At 27.4% G+C, this 22130-nt stretch overlaps 1 protein-coding gene and 1 long non-coding RNA gene across 2 annotated transcripts; both read left to right on the top strand.

Moving 5' to 3' along the window:
• Nucleotides 1-12045: 12045 nt before the first annotated feature.
• On the top strand, nucleotides 12046-16632 carry LOC126552502 (uncharacterized). The gene is made up of 5 exons (XM_050207212.1): nucleotides 12046-12367; nucleotides 12468-12673; nucleotides 13161-13256; nucleotides 14169-14270; nucleotides 16514-16632. Exons 1-5 carry the CDS (start codon nucleotides 12046-12048, stop codon nucleotides 16601-16603), a joined length of 816 nt encoding a protein of 271 aa, XP_050063169.1. The 3' UTR covers nucleotides 16604-16632.
• A 1261-nt stretch (nucleotides 16633-17893) lies between these two features.
• On the top strand, nucleotides 17894-21886 carry LOC126552850 (uncharacterized). Its single transcript, XR_007606305.1, has 3 exons — nucleotides 17894-18385; nucleotides 19242-19347; nucleotides 19517-21886. It is a non-coding gene; the product is annotated as an uncharacterized LOC126552850 (long non-coding RNA).
• The last annotated feature ends 244 nt before the right edge of the window (nucleotides 21887-22130 follow it).

The following is a 22130-nucleotide window of genomic DNA, read 5'->3' as shown; positions in this document are numbered from 1 at the left end:
TACCCATTCTACATGCTCATCATCCAGAAGAGAACGTCGCTTATTAGGTCATAGCTACATTAGTGGTCTAAGTTTTATTGATATATTTTACAATAGACAATTTTTATTGTCACTGTTTATAACATTTAATTCTAATTTTTAAAATAATAGTTTGCAACAGTTATGTTAAGTGACTGTTTGTATCATTTAAAGATTATTTTGGTCAATAAGAGAACGTCACATAGGAGAATTATTAACAGTCTATAAGCTTTAATATGCTCCTAATTTAGATCACCAAAGAATGAAAAATTGCATTTAAATTATTTTAGTTAACCTTGTCAATTGTGCAAAATTAATATCATTCATAGATATTAAACAATGGATACGGCGTTTCTTTATACATTCTACATACACTATTTAGGCCAACATAACTGAGACAGAAACGATGGTCCTCACTCACACACATCTTCTGTGTGACAAGGAAAATAAAACTCTTGTAAGAGAGAGAAAACATAATATGTACAGATAATTGTTACAATTTTATCAATTATGACATCTAGCGGTTAATAATAGTATCAATTATGTTAGGTTACAGATTTTTGTGTTATGCCGCGTCCATTAGTTTAATATCAATGATATCATTTTGCAATGTCAAAGTATCAGCTGTCTAAAGTTTCTAACTGTTCTAATATAATAGTCTCTCAGACAAAATACAACAATATGTATAGTCATAAACAAAAATAATTCTAACAATTTTAGTCTTAATATTTAAAATGTTAAGGTATTTATGAATTTAAAAATAGCCAAATAATATATTATTTAATCTACAATTTTGTGAATTATTTCAATAATTTAAATTTATAATTATTTTATTCAAAATATATTTGTATTTCTTTAGGTGATGCTGTGCCATTTTCCAAAGAGACTATAGACAAGTACGTGGTTGATTTATCCAAACAAATAACTAATGATAATGTTTCTAAAGATGTTTGGATGATTGAGTGTAATAAAAAACGCTTTTCCAAATTCAGATTCTTCATAATATTAAAACAAATTGTATTTAGTTTATAGTTGTATAAGTTTATATAATACAGTGTAAATATGTATTATTATAATAATTATTAAACACTAATAATATAATGAATAGAATTTCTTTTAAAAAAATTGTATCAACCAAAAATACTTTTACTAGAAGTAAAATAAGTACTTTTAATAGCTATATAAAAAAAAAAAACATACCACTTAGTGATATGATAGACTGTTTTCATTCAGAATCGTTTTCTGTATAACATTATAATCAGTGGTGTATCCACAGAGGTGGTTTTGGGGGTTCAGACCACCCCCTTAGGCTTTTTTTTAATGTTATCTAATAATTTTAATTTATATTTATTTAATATTATTATGTTGTAGATGTATTTTTATTCCTGTAACCATCCTCATAAAGTCATTCTGGATACGCCTCTGATTGTAATATAATCATTAAATTCAAATTTAAAATGTCTATAATAATAACCTGCTCGACATGTAATGTACGAGAGAGGTACCTACCTTTTTTTATTTATTGGATATTTATTGAATATGTTTGCATATGTCATAACTCATAAGTATAGGTCATTTTTAGTAACAGTATAGATGATTAATTTTTTTTTAAAATAGACATTTATTTTTATAGTTAGACTTCTAAAGACTTTATTAAATTAAATGTACCTATATGGATAACATTTTTTAAAATAAATTATAAAGATAAATGACTAAAAAAATATATTATGTAATATTTATAAAGATTTTAAAACTATAAAGGATTTACCATGTACATGATTAGAACATTTTGTGTCAGACGTCAGTGTTTTCATTACATTAACTGATCTTGCGATAATGCAAATATCATACAACTTGTATGATATAAGTATATATTATATTATATTTGTAATTGATAATAGTGATCATTGAAATTGGAAAATTACTTCTGAGAGTAGCTCTATTTAATTTGCACTTGAAGTTTATTTAAATATTTTGACAGTTATCTATAAATTATATTCTAATACTTTAGGAAATACTGAAGAAACTGAAAAATAAATGGTCTTTTTTTTTATAAAAATATATTGCATTAAATTTTTTTATGCATTTATTCTTATTTTTCTGTAGAATATTACTAAAAGATCATAAAATTATAGATTCTGTATCTAAAAGGCAATTATTGTCTTAGTACCATTTAACTTCTATATTTTAACCATTATCGATTCTGTATGCTAATAGCTAATAAGTATATTAATTGTACCCATTCACTATTAGAAACTTACTTATCAGTAGCGTGCGGTCGCCGGTCAAGGTAAGAGAGGTAAACGCCGCATGCCCGCTCAAAAAGAAAGAAAAATAAATTTTTTTTATTAATTTTATCAATGAGAAATAATATAAGTATTTTTATTTTAGATATAATAGGTATACTCATCACTAAATATACTTCATAATCTATATTCTATATTATAATTTAATAATAATTCGTAAGAAAATTAGTAAATTAAGGTCATATAATATATGTGTGTAATATATTGACAGAAGCTCTTTGGATTTCGATTACCTGTCCTGTATTATAAACGAGTAGTACAGTAGTGATAGCTGGGTGCGGTAGGGTGGTGTGACCACGATTTTATGCAGCAGTTGGAAGTGTTATATCGAGCGCTTTTAAATACCTTTTCTGATACCAAACATTTGATAATTGGGGTTTTTTTTTTTTTTTATTAATCACAGTATAATAATCCTAATATTGTTTTATAATATTTTATTAATAAAACCAAAAAAAGATTTCGATTTTTATGATAGCTTTCAATACTATCACACGCCGTTCCTATAAGTAGGTACTTATTGTCTTATCAGCAAAAGCAAAATATATATTTAATATTGACTCAACCCTTAGATAATACATATATGTATTATGTAAGGCTCAATCAAAGATATATGTGGTATATACGTAGGTACATAGAAAAAATGTTCAGAAAAATATTTTGTATTATATTAAAAATAATGGTTGCTCTTCAAAAAAATAGTAAGTGATAGGTATCTCACAATCTTTCACTGAAAGAACGATTTTAAGTACCTATTAAATGGAGCACTGCTTACGAATTGCGTCTCGCATAAAAAGGTATAATATCAATTGCGTATTAGGTTTTTCTTGAGCAAGGTTAAATTTCGTCCCCATTACCTGTGGGTTTGTGAATGTTGTGCATTTGTAATATATAAAATGTATAAATTGAAATTGTTGATTATTATCATTTATTTTAGTATTTTCGATTTAATAAAAATAATTACGATAAGGATAAAGCTTGTTAATATTACAAAATACATAGGTAGGTACCTACAAGAATAATAGATTTTTACCAATAGGCAATAACGACAATATTTTTATACATTTACAATTACAAATGCAATAATACTATAATAATTTATATTTATATAAAAACAAAAACAGTATTTTTACCTACTTAGAGTAGGAAGATAGTAATTAATATTACAGACAGTTCTACGTGATTATATAAGACACTTTGTACGGCCTCCCAGGAAACACTTGAATCGCGAACAGTTAGTATTATTTCAGGTAGAAAAAATATACACATATCACATAATTTGTTATTAAAAAATACGGGTAATTAATAGGCATAAATAATAATAGGTAATAGTATTTATGATAATAATTATTATGCTATGTACAGGTTTCTTGAATTTTTAAAATATTCACTGCAATAAATAATAAGTCTTAATATATAAATTTAAAAATGTAAAGTATGGCATATTATTTCAAGTAATTTTATTGTGTAAATATTTGTTATTATTTTCTTAATATAAAATTAATTTATGTTTGAATTTTAGTTTTTTTCTTGCACTTTGTTCAAATGATTAGCAAATTCATAAAAAATCGCAAAACACTTCTAAACTTGAATTAGTTAACTATTACTATATTATATAACTAAAAATATTATTCGTTCCTATTTGAATTATTAATCGTTTGGTGTCTGATTTAAAGGGGGGATCTAGATAGGTATACCATTCTTACTCACTTATATATGTTGAATCAAAATAAGATATTATATTTCCCGGTTTATTTATTACCGTAAAAAGTGCCCGCGATCGATTTTTATCAATTTATTACAAAGTGTCAATGCAACTCAAGCAATACTAGCAATAGATAGTACAAAGTGTCTGTTTACTGTTCTAAGTGTGTGTAAAAATGGGAAGGGAAATATTATTTAGTTTTTAAATGTACAAGGCACAATTGGTATGGACTCGAAAAAAATTCGGGATGAAACTATTATGACCCCCAAAAATACTCGGGACGCAATACGGAAGGAATTGTCGTGACGGGAGGTAATTCGTATGCAGCACTATGGAGTTACTAACCTTAATAAGATAACTTTATTAATTATTAAGAATTATTACTGATACCATGGCCTATTCTCTTTCTTAGAGAACACAGGTAGCAAAATAATGACATACAATACGATATATAGGTATATTATAGAGGTTTATTCGATTATTATCTATACAGGAAATAGTAGCACTAATTCTTTTATATCGTGTACCCTATTCAAGTGTAAGAACAACGCTAAACAAATATATTTTATTGACAAGTAACTATTTTTTTTGTCAAATCGTTATCAAGAATATTTTTTGCGCTAAATGATCATTTTTCAGATCTGAAATTAAATCAATATTTGTTTGATTATTTTTCTAAATATTTATTTACAGCAGCTATAGTTGAATTAATTATTTTATCAGACGATTTAAAAATAATCAAATAAAACTATTTTATAAGTAAATATTAAAGGTCTGAGTTGACATTTTAATCGCCCTATTTGGTACGTAATGATCATTTAATCACCTATTCGCCGACATACTTAAAACTCAAATTAGTATAGATTCAACCAACAGTTGGCGTTCTTTAAAAATACACCGTATTGTTAAAACCAAATAATGGACATTATTAAATGGTCAAGAATATATGTATAGTAACTACTTATAGTGTATACTATTATAACCGATAAATTCCTTTGACCAGTTCGAATCATTTCTTTTTTTCGTTAGTCTTCAACTGAAGTTTGAGATCGCATCATGTGTTAACACATCCTTTCTGTTATTTTTCTTACTCGTTACAGTGTTATTCTAAATAAATATTAATAATAATATTATTCTATTGTTTTTTATTCAAATTAAAGTTTCTTTATATTCACCGCCAATAATCCACCTATCGACATTTAACAGCTAAAAACAATTTCCAAGCGTGTACGTATTTTTTTATTTTTATAAATATATATATTATAAGCATAATATTATTTTTTGTTGATTATATTATATTTATATTATTATGTATATAATAGCAATTTTTAATTTTGACGAAATATATATAAGTATAATAAATTTCTTAATTAAAATATCATTATAAAATTAAAACATTTTTTGGTTTTTTTCTTAGTTAATTTCTAAAAACGCGTAGGACCATTTTTTCAAACATCAACTCTTACAAAAATAGATAAACAAGACTAATAAACTTAAATTAATTTTCGAAGTATAAAATACGATTTTTCCACAAAGGCATGTATTAATAATAAGTTCGAAATTTTTGAATACTCGCGTATTCAACGTAATTATTAAAATAGGTAATATATTAAAATTTAGGAAAATAGACTATAGAGACATTGGTATTTATTAGAAAAATTATGCATACTGCATAGAACGTAACATTATAGTATATTTTAATATTTATAGCAGAGATGGCGAAGCTATATGATACTCACTCGCTCTTTTAGTGACATAGGTACCTTCACTACTGTCAATATTTACTGAATGTTAAATTTCAGCGGTTCCCAACCTTTTTAGTTGTGTAGAACAACAATTTTGTAAAAAAAAATCTCTGGGGTCCACTAACAGCACACGTATATACTTATTCATATAACTATAATATATAATATTATATATTATATGCATAATGCATATACAGGCCACAGGGTGATTTTTTTATCGTTGAACACTCATTATTTCAAAAAGTATTCATGTTTTTGAAAATATTTTTTTACATAGTTTCAAATTGTTAAAAAAACAATGTTTTTATAAAAAAATTATATTCTTAAATATTTTTTATCCTTATAATTTTTTAAGTATTTTACTCTTTTGAATGACAACATAGATTTTTAATTTCATATTCCAAAGCAGAATAATTTTCTGAGTAGTTCGATACATAAAAATTGAATTTAGGGTGAGTAGTTTATGAGTTATACGTATTTAAAGTATAGCTGCGCGAAGTGGAGTGGTACGGGGTTACCCCGCAAAATGTTTGTCCATTACTCCGCTTGTATAAAACTTTGAATAAGAATAACTCATAAACTACTCACCCTAAATTCGATTTTTATGAACCAAAATACTCAAACAATTATTCTGCTTTGGAATATGAAATTAAAAATCTATGTTGTCATTCAAAAAAGTAAAAAACTTAAAAAATCATAAGGATAAAAAATATTAAAAATATAATTTTTTTATAAAAATGTTGTTTTTTTAACAATTTGAAAATATGTAAAAAAATATTTTCAAAAACATGAATAGTTTTGGAAATAATGAGTGTTTTACGCTTAATCAATCATCCTGTATACTCGTATAAGATAAAACTACATTCAAACGTTTGATACCGTTAATTGTAGGTATACAATAGTTAATATTGATTAAATATTATTATAACCAGTAATATTATTAGATAGGTATAAATAGAAATATATAACATCTAATAATATTTAATATTCTATGATTCACGGCCTATGGGTTGGGAATCGCTGTTATATTTTATTTATAATTTTTAAGTTTAAAAAAGGGGTCACTAAATTGGTTGACAAGCAGGGAAAATAATATTAAAAAAAAATTTTTATTTGACACGCAGGTACAGAAAGGTTTGCTGTCCCTAGTAATATAGGTTCCTATTGATTTTTACTTAACATTAGATATGAATTTCAATAGATACTTACCTACAAATTTATTTCATAATGCATGAAGGTAGAACAATATCTACATATATCTATTTCAATGAACAATAATTATTTCCAAATTCCAAAGGTATTCATTTGTAGGTGTTTAAAATGTTTCAATATTATGAAATATTTTTAAAAAATAAAACCTAACTAATAAATAATTTTTATATTATTCTCTTTTATAGACATTTTAAATTATTTATTATAATAAGCATACGGAGGTTTCCTATTATTTAAAAAAATTACATTTTACTATAAAAGAGTTATAATCACTTCACTACTTCATTTAGTTGTTTCATAAAAAGATAAAAAAAAACAAACATTTAACGCAAATCAGACAATTTAATAGAATTTCAAATAGATATTAATAATAGTACGGAAAAGGATCACAAGATAAAACATCTTGTAATAATCCTACAATTAATGTACATAATAATCAACATGACAATTATTTATGATGCACTCATAAATTATTAACAATGATTTTCCTCTTCAAAAAGGGTGGATAGACATTTTTGAGTGATAAAAATAAATGTTGTCTTTTAAGATCTTAGGGCCATTAACAGTTAGGGCATATATAGAAAATTAAAATAGAAATAGAAAATAACTTTATTATGTCAATAATTATTTTATTGGTTACCTTTTTTTTTTGTTTTTCTTTTAACCTAATCAATATTACTAGCAAAAAATATTTTACACATTTTAAAGTTTTTTTTTTAATCTCTTATAAATAGTTTTTGTATTAAAATGAACTAAAATTATAAAGGGGTCCATGAATTTCAGTAAACATAGGTAGATGTATAAAACTACAAACGTTATAAGATAAATAATGTAGATCATACAAAATACCATAATCTTTTATAAATTTACTTGGATATTTAAGAGCAATTTCATTATATTAATAACATGTATTTTAAAATACTTTAATTTTCATTGCAAAAACCAATAATACAAAGAGTGAGTATAATTGTCTTTTTTCCTTTTAAATGTAAATATAGAAAAATAAGGTTGGAAATTCCTCCATTCAGTAACATTCCAATAATGAATATCGTTAAGAAATCTGGATAACCGGCAAAATTCTGAAGGAGTGTACAATCTCAAGATGAATAGTTCATTATTAATGCTTAATCTATCTTCTTCAATTAATTGAACATTCACCTAAGCACGCAAGCATACGCAATGCATATAATCTAAACATATAGTCTTTGTTATGTTTATTGGTATAGATAATAACTGTAAAGGAGTGTCACATTTATGGTAATCTTCATCATGATTCATTTTAAATAATATTAAAATAAATATTATTTATTTAAAAATTTTAAAATATGATCACATATATTATTTATTTGATAATTATGATTCTAGAAAATTGGCAATAACATGCTTCTACTCCAAAATGAAGCATTAACAAAGTTTTGTATATCATGTACTTAGGGAGTTTTTATTAATGTTCTTACATCAGTTGGCCACACAATCCTTCAGTTTTTAGAATCAGCAATAAACAATTTACACGCTTATGTGAAACATAATGTAGGTTCTTATTAATAATATACTAAGCAACTTAAATATTTTATATGGTGGTGTTCTGCAAGGTACAATTTTGGGACCACTGTTAATTATTAAATAAATAAATTACTTACTGAATTTGGTAAAAAAGATTCTTTTAATGTAGGTATACATTTATGTATGCAATATGTTAATCCTATTAAACAATTTTAAAATAATTATAACCATTACCTATATAAAATATTTTAAGTAGATACCTATAAGATTAAAACTTGCTTGTTAAAACCTATATCTATCAATTGTACTGCACTTTTTTATGATAATATGCTTTAATGAAATTACTTATCTAAAAATATTAATTTATTTATTTATTCCATTTAATTTTCTCCAATTGTGTTTAACTTTAATACAAGTTACTTTTATAATGATAAATATTTTCTAATGCAAATATTGGGGAGGTTACTTTGCAATAGGTAAAATAATTTAGCATAAATAGTAAAAGTAAGGAAAAAGTATAAGTACTTACCATTGGTTTTATTAGCACCTACACATTTGATTCTATGCATTCTCCATGACATATATCTTTTCTTAAATTGTCACTTGTGTCTTTAAAAGAGCTAGGGGGGTCATTTACAAAAAAGAGCACCATTTTGAGGATTATTCTGTTTACTACCTATGCATCCAATTAGTTAGAATTGTGCTATATTCTTTCTATTCCAAGAACCATACAACATATCATAATGTTACCTGTAGCAAAATAAAAATATATACCTATTGAATTACATTCAATTACTATCAATAAAGGATTAAAATAAGTTTGAAAGTAACGTATACTTTTATAAACGGTCGTATTAGTGATTAGATAGAAACAGCTAATAATAATAAGTGTTAATCAATAAAAACTATTACAGTCGTTACTCATAAAAAGTATTCACCTTGGTTTGAATATTGTGTTGTTCAATATTATTTATAGACATGTTAACAAATTCTAAAAATTCTGATACCCAATTATTAGATAATTGGATATTAATTTCCATATACAGACGAATCGCACTGTTGCAGTTTACTGAGTTGATATTATAATATTTTAACCCATAAGTCAGTGTCCAGTGATGACTATAACTTGTTTTATAATTTTGTCGTATACCTAATTATGAAAATATTATTAAAAAAACATAATTTCACAAAAAAAACCCTTCGTAAACTTCGTGTAAAAATGGCTAAGTAAAAAAAATATTAGATCTTTAAGCACTATAAAGATGTGATATCATGAATTAATGCTAAGTATATTGAATTTAAGTAAACGTATTTTGTTTCAATAATTTATTTACTTTGCGAGGAATTATTTAGAATACTATATAAATATTAATAATAATATGTTTTAAATAATAATAAGTTATATTGTAATAGTTCTTCGCCATTTTATTATATTATTCATCACACTTTGTTTCTTTTAAGAAATAATTCCTCGCCAAGTAAATAAATTATTGAAACAAAATACGTTTACTTAAATTCAATATACTTAGCATTAATTCATGATATCACATCTTTATAGTGCTTAAAGATCTAATATTTTTTTTACTTAGCCATTTTTACACGAAGTTTACGAAGGGTTTTTTTTGTGATATCACTAATTTTTATCATCATTGCAAATGCAAATAATAATAATGATAATGTATCTATATTTTTATCTTTAATTTTATCTAAATAATATTATAATATCTATAATGACTATAATTGTTTTAGTTTTTTTTTCTAGAATTATTATATACACGTCTTTTTCATCTTTCTTTATTTTATTTATTTTTATTTTTTTTATATTTGGCCGGTCGGCACGACAACGCGAGAAGCGGCCGCCGTGATTCCAGATTTCAATATAATTTTTCATTAAAAATGTTTCACGTTTCCTTTAATAACTTAATTTCTAACTGTACGATTTTTATGATTTTTACAAAAGGATCATCTGCATAATTTCCCTCATGTTTTGCAATTTACTAGGTATAAATTGATTCAGTAGATAATTAATTATCTCATCTGACAAAAAACACCGAAATTTACATGGTTTTAATGGGAAACTCCTGCTTCGAGATAATATACACTGTCGTGCCATCGCTTTTATTTTTTTTACTTAGCTCGCGCTACGACCGTGGCGCTGGATTAACAAGATCGTAACTCGTAGTAATCGAGACTCGTCAGTCGTCAGTATAGCCACACGGTCAGTTAACGTAATGCTTAGTGGGCGGTAACGAGGGGAATGGAGATAATAATATACTTAATACCCAACTTATGGGTAAATTCGAGTGTGTACACAATAATAATAATTAAATTTTATTATGTATAAAATGCAAGAGTTTAAAATAATATTTTGTGAAAAACTTTAACATCGATATTCGATAATTTTTTTCCCGGTAGGTAGGTAGGTACCTACCTACTTTAGAAACGGAACTATTGAATGTTGTAATTTGAACACAATCATTATAATAAGCAACCATGTTACATGTTATTATTTATATAGACCTGTTGTACTACCTACTTGTACTACATACTAATACTACATAAAATCTCTGGGACGAATCTTAAATTTTTGTTTTATCATAGAACATATTGTATTGTGTAATATAGGTACCTAATTACAAAATTTCGTTTATCGTATAACATAATATACATATAATCTTTGTTACTGCGATGTCTTAAAACCTTCAATGCACAGTGGAATGTTCGGATATACCTAGGTACCTATATTACATAGGTATTCGATGTTCCTTCTTCACTGCTACTAATTATTGTAGTTAGGTAGTTTTAATTTTACATTCTTAAATACGTAACAACACCAATAGTTTGGATTAGGAAAATGTAAGCGAATATTGTCAATCTATACACCCTTTTATGTTTATGATAGATTTTAATAACATTATTAGGTTTAGCGGATTTAGCATTGTATTATTTTTATTATGTCTGAAGTCTTACGATGTCAAAGTACCTACGTGTCTACATTAATTATATTAAAGAATATACCTTATGTATTATATACTATAATAATAATTTACAGCATAACATGCATTTTTTTTTTTTTGTTATAATACATTTAATTTATATTTATTAATATTTTTAAATTTTATACTTTTATAGAAACGTTTTAGAGAACGCCAACAGAGCAGTCTGAGAACAGAACCGTTACAGCCGCATACATACCTACTAGTGACTCGTCAGAACCATTAAAATGCAATCTGTGTGTCGTATCGATTTCATCGACAACCAAAATCGCACCGATAAAATTTCAAAATTCGTATTAATTTATCAAAACCTTAAGAGAAAGCGTTATTTACTAAAACCTCTAAAAAGCTTATGTGCAAGTGATGTGGTAAATGTATTGGTCGATATATTTAAAATTGTAGGAGTTCCTTTCTTATTAATATGTGAAAGAGATAAATTATTCTCCTTTCAAATGGCTTGTCATTTATTTTTTCTGAGTATAAAAACTAGAGTATTCTATGGAAATACACAAATCTACAATCATAAAAATCACGCCATATTTATTACCAAAATCGTTGGCGATATGATCGACACTTGGTTAATGCTTAATGACACAGATAAATGGATTGAGGGATTAGATATAATACAATTTCAAATGAATCACAATATTTATCACGAAGTTGTCCATTTACCTACTAATTTTAACAACAGTTACTCCTCAAATTCTAAACAATGTGTAACTGAATTAAAAAGTACAACAAAGTCGGTCTTTGGAACCAATATTCAAGTAAAAAGAATAAATATGAATAATGGTTTGAGTAACCGCATACAAACGGTTGTACGAAACTTCCAAAAGAAAACTAAATTCAATTTAAAAACCGAAACTGAGTTATCTATGTTTTCAAGTAATAAGATAATAGGTACTTATAGTAATTATTCAAATAATACAATTAGTACCTAGTATTTAATGACAATCCGCTATTTATTTGTTAAATCTATTTACAGATCTTGCAGAAGATAATGACAAGTATGAAATTATTAATGAAATACTGAATAAGATAAAACACCAAAATCCAATTTCTGGTTTTAGAGAAATTCATAACAATGAGTATCCACAATTACACCAAAAAGCAGCAAAAAAATGTTCAAGCACAAAAATTCCGCAGAAGCATAATGAATGTAGTATATCCAATACATATACATTCAATGTAGTATGTACTTACCTTGTTAAAATCCCACTAATATATGAGTATACAGTGGCATATATAGGGGAGGGGGATTTAGGGGTTCAAACCCCTCCTGAAATGTATGGTTGGTATGGGATTGTTATAATATTATATATAATATTATCATACATTTTTTTTAACCCCCTCCGAAATTAATTTCTATACACGCCACTACGAGTATACCTATTATATTTAAATAATACTTTTATATTCATATATTTAAAACTAAAAATACAAACTATCTAATTTAGATAAGCATTCACAATGATAGAACACTAGAACATTAAATAAATAAGTCAGAATTAACTATTAATATAGTATTCGATATGATTGATTAAGTTTTCTATTGTGTATTTGTTTACCTACAAACATTAAATAGTATTTAGTATTTACAGTATTATTTGGATGGAATGTAAAAGTTCTAAAATACATAGGTAATTCTAAATTCGTATATTGAATGCGTTTATTTTAGGATGACATGTTGGTATCAAATGCAGTTCAAGGTTGTTCAAATGTAGATGGCATGCAGAGTAATGAGGAATCTATTGGAAATAATACAACTGACAAAGTATGTACCTAGTTAAAATCCAACAAAGTAGTTTATATTTAGAGTTAATATCATACATATTTTTAACATTTAAAATACTAACTATTTAAAAGGTAATTCTTTTTTTTAAGCATATTTATTAGATGTTATTTGCAATACTTTCTTCTTTGTGTATATTAAGCTTGTGACACGATAAACTTGGTTTATGGTTAAATGTTTGTTTCGGAATTCAAACTGATGGTCTGATATGAGACGTGTTTATTCTATAACTGGTTTTAAACGACCAAGAAAAAACTTAGAGTAGAACTTCGACATGCTTGGGAAAAGTATAATGTCACGTTAATACGTGACACGTTGCCGTATCGGTGTGGTGACACGTTTTATATAAAATTATTAACACAAACATACGAGGACAGGACAAACAGCGTAAAATATCTTATACCTAATAAAATAATTTAGACTTTAAAGTAGAATCACACGTCTCTTTTGTAAAATGGCGGATCTCAATGTCTCTTCGATAAGAATCGACCAGAATACACAAACACATTTTCAAGATCCCCTCGTATAACAGATGTCACCCACTCCTTATCCTTATGACAGTCATATAAAAGGGAGACTGAGACGAGAGCTCGACAGTCGGTTAGGGATATTCAACACATTCAGAGGCAGGTCATAACATCATTCACGGTCTTGATATCAGTATTTTGGAGTCAGGTCGTAACACCGCTCGAACTTCATAATTATAAACTTAAATATTATATTTTGTGAAATTTACTACATTAATAAATATTTTAGTATACACTGAAAATCACAACGTATTCATTACCGTGTTTATTTGTATATCAACGAGGCCGGGCGTAACATTATTAACTTTTAAAATACAAATTATTTAAAAGTATTGTTATAAGCTTTCATTAAATTAATGTATTTTAGGAAAAATTACCCGAGTTAGTACAAGAAGCTACTTCGGAATATTCAAACCTAGAAGACGTGCAAGGCAACAAGGAATCTAATAAATCTAATATAACTATCCAGGTATGTACTTAATTAAAATCTAATAAAGTAATTTATGTTTAAATAAAGGTTTTTTATTATGCATATTTTAGATTCTGACCAGAGCGATAATCTATTGGTTTTATAGTAACATGTGCTAATTTTCTATCTATTATATCACTATTTGGGGCAGTAAAAATGTTTTGAACATTGTGGATTGTCTCAAATAGTAAATTAAATTTAGTTGGCACCTACTTTAGATTAAAAGTAATCGATTATTATGCAAAACTAGTTGACAATATTAATTATATTTTTTGGTTTAACTTAAAAACAAATAAGCAAGTTTACTTAAATTCATAAATTATTTATATTAACATTTTCAAAGTATTTTAACTCTTTTTAAGTTATTAAGACACACATTCATGTAAGTGTAGGTATGCAATTTGCAATTTTTTTTGTTTATTTTTGTTATATATTTAATAATAATTATACAAGGTTCATTATCTATGATAAGTCATAAGTCATAACCATAAGGAACCAACAAATGTAAAATAAAATATATACCAGTACTTATATCGATTTTGATAGGTACCCAATCTAAGTTAATTACAAATTTCTAATATTACTATAACAGTGATGGAAAGTGTTTTAACTGTTTTTGAACTATTTATAAACAATTACAATTTTTGACTTATTTTAGTTTTTTTTTTTTTTTTTGTCAGTAAATATAATTTTGTCTTAAAAATATAATACAAGATTCCTCATAAAAACTGTTACTATAATAATCAAAAAATATCAAAAATAGGTACGTATCATAATTTTCTTTTTTAGAACTATTCAAAGTTCAAATTTTGACAAAATTCGTTAATACCACAACAATTTACTAATTATTTTATAGTAAAAAATTTTAAATTTTTATAGCTGAATTAAATAAGGTTTTTTGTTAATTGTTTATATTAAAACTAAAAATAATTATTTTCTTATAGTTAATTCAAATAAATTATTCGTGAGGAATTCTAATAGGTATGTGGTATGTACAGTAAATCCTCGTTTAATATCGCCTCATTTAGAGTTGTTTCGTATTGCGTCATAGAAATTTAAATCCTTGTGTTTTGTTTAACACTGCAACGGTTTCGATATAATGTCGTTTGTATTACATATTAATATTATAATGTTATTTATATTCATCAAATTTTCATGATATGTATTTATGTATTATATATGTATATATTTTTATAAGTTGTTACAAATAAGTTTTTAATTCTAACGACCTTTTTCAGATAATATTGTTAGGTATATGTTTGATCGACATATTTACAATAGGTAGGTATTATTTATTTTTTTTGATTTGGATAATATGTACTCCGTAATCGTTTTTCATTTTATTAGTGTACGTACATGGTACATTGGTACATAATATTACTTTTACCTACTGTTACATACTTATTAATTTATAATTAATATCGCAACAAAACGTCCAGGCTCGCCTTCTATGGTCGAAAATGTTTAAATAATCGGAAAAAATACAACTCTTTCTACAAAAATAGAAATTATAAAACGTTGGAATATTGGATTACTAATAAAAAAAAAACCATTGATTGTCATTGCTGTACACCAACTACCGTCCGAACTATTAAAAGTTACTATTAAAAATTAATTACCTATAATTTATATTTAATGGGCAGGAACCCATTAAAATAAAGTGTAGATAGGTATGTAAAAAGTGTTTCGATGAACTTATTTTCGGTTAACGTCGTGTTTTATAAAAACCTAACTTCGACGTTAAGCGAGGACTTATTGTGTGTAGTGGATTTATATATTTTGTATCATAGAAGAATAAAGAAACAATATTTTCAAAGTTAATAGGTATCAATAATATGGTACCTATACCTATAAATGTATACGTATTATTAAAATAATTAAATTTTAATAATACCTAGAATAAAATAATAAATGCCATGTTTTCGGTAAAACTAAATCAACCTACCGTAGCAATAAAACCAAATAGCAAAATAAATTACTTTAATAGAATATCAAAAAATATCATGAAATACAATATTTTAATGATGTAGTGTACTAGTGTAGGTTGGGCTAACAGATCGTCTCCGCTCAGAATCTTTTTTCGTATACAACACGTATGTCACAATAACATATTATATCCTTGAAATAAAATTTAAGATTTAACACTTTCATTACAAGGGACCCATTTAACTCAAACTGTACAGAAAAACGGTCCCCACTTACTTATATATTTTTTTAATTTAATACAATATATTTTATATTAGAAAGAGTTGAACCGGTTGGTACAAGAAGCGGTCCAGGAATGTTCAAATCTAGTAGAATTGCCATTGCAGGGAGACGATGAATGTATTTAATTTAAAATGTTAAGGTTACCGGCTAATTAAGTTTATAAAAAGTTTATGTTAAATTAAGCGATTTTTTTTTTTATATAATTATGTTTTTAACGTACCTAGTTTATTATCTATTCTTATTCTACAATATTTTATATAGGTACGTACTTAATTCTTATTATTATTTATTGAACTTAATAATAATTGTGCTCACTACTCGTAACTATAAATTTTAATCACTACAACAATAATACAAACTATTTTAATAGGTACACAGGTATTATTGGTATTATTAGCGTATGTAAGGTATTTACTTATTTAACAATGTCATTATATAATTAATGGAATATAAAATTATTTTCATTTCCTTTTTAAATTAGTTAATTTAGATGTACTTATTATGTATAATACAGTTTGATGTGATATTTTAATATTTACCGGCTGATTATTATATCTTCAGTCTTCACTCGGCATATTATATTTTTAGATATAATGCTGTTCATTTATAATATTATAAAATATATAGCCAGCCGTTTATATTTTTAAATAGTAATATTTTTGTATTATTTTTTTAAAAATAAATGTCTTTAAATTAATATTAGTATTAATTATAATAATATAAATGTAAAAAATAAATGTATATTAATATCTAATTGTGTATCAACGTTTTTCCTTAATAGTTTTAATGACCAATTAGCAGTTGTAGTTTGTGTCGCATTAATGCAAAAATGTTGTAAATCGAATAGGCAAAAATAATAATGTTATACTGGTAAATGTAATGTAAAGAGTATTTTATTTTTCATTTTTTGTTAAGGCTTATGTTAAACGGTCCGTTTTCAATGATTTCATTAATAGTCATTAGAAGGGATCGAGATTTATAGCAGCTTAAAATTACTAAATAATATGCTAAAAAACAAATCCTAAAATAAATGCTATAACATGCCATAAAATACATAAAAACAAATATTATGTTTTGCCTTGATCCATAATGGTTCAAAACAAAATGTTCGATGAATGTTCATAAAGAAAAAAAAACAGGAAAATCAATTTGATGATTACCTACCCAATTAAGCAAAATTATTACAAAAATAGCAAAAACTTAGAAGAGAGCACTAAAATGTTTATTTCTAAACTGCAGTTTTTAGTACCTACATATAAAATGAATTCACATTGCTTACTTTAACTTTAACATAAATATTTTAAAGAAAGTTGTTTAAAAATAATTAAATCGTGTTTTATAAACACCGTAGGAGTCGACACGGTAAGCAACGGCTGCCAGTACAAAAAGTACAGCAGGCACCGCAGCGACCGGTCTGCGACTTTATCAACCGCCACCGCGGGCGACTACGACGCGACACGATCGAGTTCCCGACCAAAGCCCCAGGGCTAGGCGGGACGGGAAGAGACGAGTACCGGCCGCCGGCGGTCGGTGTCGCCTTGACCGTCAAGGCGTCGACCGGAACGGGCCCGTTCGTTTTTCGTCGTCGACGCGATTCGCACGGTCCAACGACCGTTGTTCTCGGCCTTCGTCGTTTTTTTTTCTCTCGTGTCAATATAATTTTCATTGTACTACCTTGTACAGTTTTCATCGTGTACGAAGTGTACGCGACACTTAGAAGTGTCTAAATTGTGTTTACATAATATTCTCGTCATCTCCCGCGGGTGTGATACGCGCCATCACGTCGACGAACCCAGACCACCGGTGAACCACGGACACCCCAACGGCAATGCACCGCCGTCGTCACCGTGTCAAAATTGGCTGTCCGCAGAGGAATCTCCTCTAAACAGCACCGAGACTTCGTAAAGGTAAGACATTATAATATTGTTTGTTCGCGCCGACACATATCTCGGGTAAATATTGCTCGTTGTATTAAGTATTAAGATAATTTGGCCAGAAATGTGTTTTCCGGTTAGCCAGAATTCCCAAGTTAACCGATTACGTAAAAAGTATTCCGGTACGTACAGGGAATTCCGCGCGACCGTGGATAACCGTGAAACGGCTTGGGAAGTAATTACATGACGTGACACCACCCCGCCGCACACTTACCTTTCGTACCGCGACGATGCCGCAGATAGCAGCGCAGCGCACAGGTCAAGAATATTCTGAATAACTCTCGATCCGGTATCGCTGCGCTGCCGCCGTCATTAATTTCGTCGCTCGAAAATAAACAATCAAATAAATATAATCGACCTTCGCCGCGCGCGCTATCACTAGCCGCCGCCGCGCACCACCGTTGTCATTATGACAGCTACGCCCCGCGCGCCCTGGTCTCCGCCGCTCTAAGCCGCCGTCGCAGCTTTTAGCCGCCGCCGCGCCGTGAAGACTAACCGATTAATAATTTACTAATATATTTATTTGTCGTGTACCTATTCCAAGCCAAACCGATATGATATTTTTTATCCGAGAAAAATCCATTTCAACTTAACCCTAAACTGCGTATCATGAGTTGTTTTTCGTTTTTTTTTTTTTTTTTTTTTTTAGTCTTATAAATATTATTATGAATAATTAATTTTTTTATTAGTTTATTACTCTACTTCTGATAATACAATAAATAAATTAAAGTGGGTGTATAATATTATAATATAATAAATTAAGTTAATGTTTATTGATTAAGTGCTACTATGCTATTTTAAAGTTGTATTTTTTTTTCGCCTTTGTTAGTAGGTATACGATCACTATCTACCTCCAAAAATTCACAACATTTTTGACAAGACAAACTTTAATTGAAATTTTGGACATTTAATAATTTTTGGCAATCAGTTAAAAGGTATGACTGTACACTGGGCAGGAACCAGAAAATCTAAACTGTCCACGCGACAGAATAATTTTTTTAGAGGTTTCTTATATATAAAAACAAAATACACTTGTTGGTGTCATTTGTTGCAAAAGTATTTAAAAGAAATGATAAATCAATTTTAATGTATTGTTAATTCCAGTACTAGGTCAATCGAAAAAATTGTTGGCTCTAACGATTCCAGCAGCCAACTAATGCACTGGATTAAATGGCAAGGCATAGAAGAATGTGATTATATCGAGGCTGATTGCTGAAGAGGTGTATTCAATGTGCCCCCAATTTTTTCTCGAGTTTTTTGAAAAATAATTATTTTTGGAATAATGCTTTTAGAGGTTATTTATGTATAAGTACCTAAATATATGATATTATGTTATGGACAAAATATGGTGTATAAATATATATTTTAATGAAAAATTTAAACGCATCATATACTCGTAATGGAAAGAAACCAAGACCCGGTATAATTTTTTTACCTATTAATATTAATTTTTTACCTAGGTATTATAATGTTATATTTATAACGCATATAAATACTAAATAGTGTATTATACAATAAACATAATACTAAGTCATACAACTTACAAGTGCATGAGAACTATGTTTATTTTCAGTGTAAGCGCAAGTATCGATAAGGTAATCGACTTTCAAAAAATAATACATAATATACCTAATTGGTAAAATAATTTAACATGTAATATATAAAATTTGAAAATCACTTCACTAAAATACATAGGTAATTCCCACAAATTGATGACATCGATGGTTTTTGATTTTTGAAAAATATTATTTTCGAGCCATTTCACCAACCACCCTCGCCCATAATAATATTGTTATAATATTAGCAACAATATAAAAATATGTTTCCAACAGCACTAAAAATTTTCTCAATAGCGCAATATTCTCCAGAATCTGAAACGGTCAGATTAATTGTTCGACCCCAGTGATACGTATTTCGTTAGAAATCATTAATACAATTAATTTATAATGTAGGTTCTTCGCAGTACACAATATATAATATATATAAAATAAAATAGGTGTATCGTACTGATTATTATCGTACAATATACACATACGCACCGGCCTCCTGTAGATTTCCTGCCTAGAGCGAAAATGTCTAAAAGATAAACATGTGTTGCCGCCCGAAATGCAACATCATTATTGTTAGTTCCATAATACATTATACATCCCGCCGCCGACCGATACACACACACACACACACACATTTTATTGTTCATTTATATTATTGTTTAAATTTGCATTTGTGAACTATATAATATAGTAAGATTACGCGCGAGGAAGCGCAATCAGCCGCATTTTTATGTCTTTCTGTCCGTCTGCGTCGGCCGTGTAACATTGTTATTATAAGATTTAGTCTTTTTTCCAGCGTTGATCCATAACACAAAAGTTCGTGCGCTAATCGCCACGTTTTTACAATTGATTTGCAAAGTATAAGTTCGTGGGTGCGAATCGCCATTTTTTTTATATCTTGTATATAATATATTGTATTTAAACAATAAAAATATATAAAAATCATGTGCGGAGTTAGGGTTGAAGTGATATATTATAAAATTGTCACAATGTATTCACAGTTGTGGTGCACCAAATATTTTAGTTCTTAATTTCGAATTATTATTATATTTTGATGACATTCGAATTAAACAGGTACAATTTTTATTTCAGATAGCTGTAGAGTGTAGACGTGGTCTCGTGTTTTGGTGGCAAAAACGTCTCTTCGAATATACGTAATTCCAATATTATGTTTATTATAGTTTATTCTTTTATTTTGATTGTAAGCGTAGGCTTGATCTTGCAGGTGGTCTGTGGGCAGGTATGACAGTACCTAAGCCATATAAATCGCTTAGGACACAAAAAGGACGGAAACGCTTGTCATACGTGTACGATTTAGGTCACAGCTCAGCTCTAAAAACGAAATCGGACCACTAAATTACGCATCCTGTAATGTAGAATTACAATACGTTTCTTTAAGTCAAGAAACAGCACTGCAGTATTTCCTGCTCTTTATATTTTTACGGATTATATATTATTTTATATATTCTACAATGTCGTACACACGTGTAAAATACTACAATAATATCGTCTTGTACCTTAACATAATGCGTATATGTTGACCGTCTGCTGTGGCCTTTGACAATGGTTTATATTTGTTTATAATGCATGTACCTATAAGTACCTTGATACCTAACGTACACCGGAAGGTACAACCGAACACGTATACCCTTCGGACAATGGGACATATGTTATCGTCGCCGCAAACACGACTACTGTCTTTTTATCTTTACGCTTACGGCTATACGAAAAAAACACACACACATCACCTTTGCGCTCAAAAACATTTAAAACTGTTGGCTTAAATTATTTACGGCTTTATAAATACACCCATATGATTTTATAACATATACGATACACCTAATAGTCCAAATATAATGTGCATACTTCGTTCATATTTTATAACATGATATTATATGGGTACTAAGTTTTGGTAGTGTTAGTATATCATTAGGTAGACATTATCATAATATAATATAATATTTATATTAATATAAATGTAGTTAAATTAAAATACATATAATACATTAAATTATTTTTTTTTAATGTAAATTTCTACATGTAATCGAGTTTATGATATAATTTTAATTTGTAATATTTTTAAGCGTTCTTGAAAAAATATACTTAGTAATAGGAAAATATATTCTTAACGACTTAATACAATATGCGATTCCATTTATATTAGACAA

This window comes from Aphis gossypii, chromosome X (assembly GCF_020184175.1).
Source record: "Aphis gossypii isolate Hap1 chromosome X, ASM2018417v2, whole genome shotgun sequence".
Taxonomy (NCBI): Eukaryota; Metazoa; Arthropoda; class Insecta; order Hemiptera; family Aphididae; genus Aphis; species Aphis gossypii.
This window is presented reverse-complemented; position numbering and strand designations above follow the sequence as displayed.

Coding starts and splice junctions, on each gene's coding strand:
- LOC126552502 (XM_050207212.1), top strand. CDS start 12,046: ATGATCGACACTTGGTTAATGCTTAATGACACAGATAAATGGATTGAG. Junction 12,368..12,467: donor TGAGTTATCTATGTTTTCAA/GTAATAAGATAA, acceptor ATCTATTTACAG/ATCTTGCAGAAGATAATGAC. Junction 12,674..13,160: donor ATACATATACATTCAATGTA/GTATGTACTTAC, acceptor CGTTTATTTTAG/GATGACATGTTGGTATCAAA.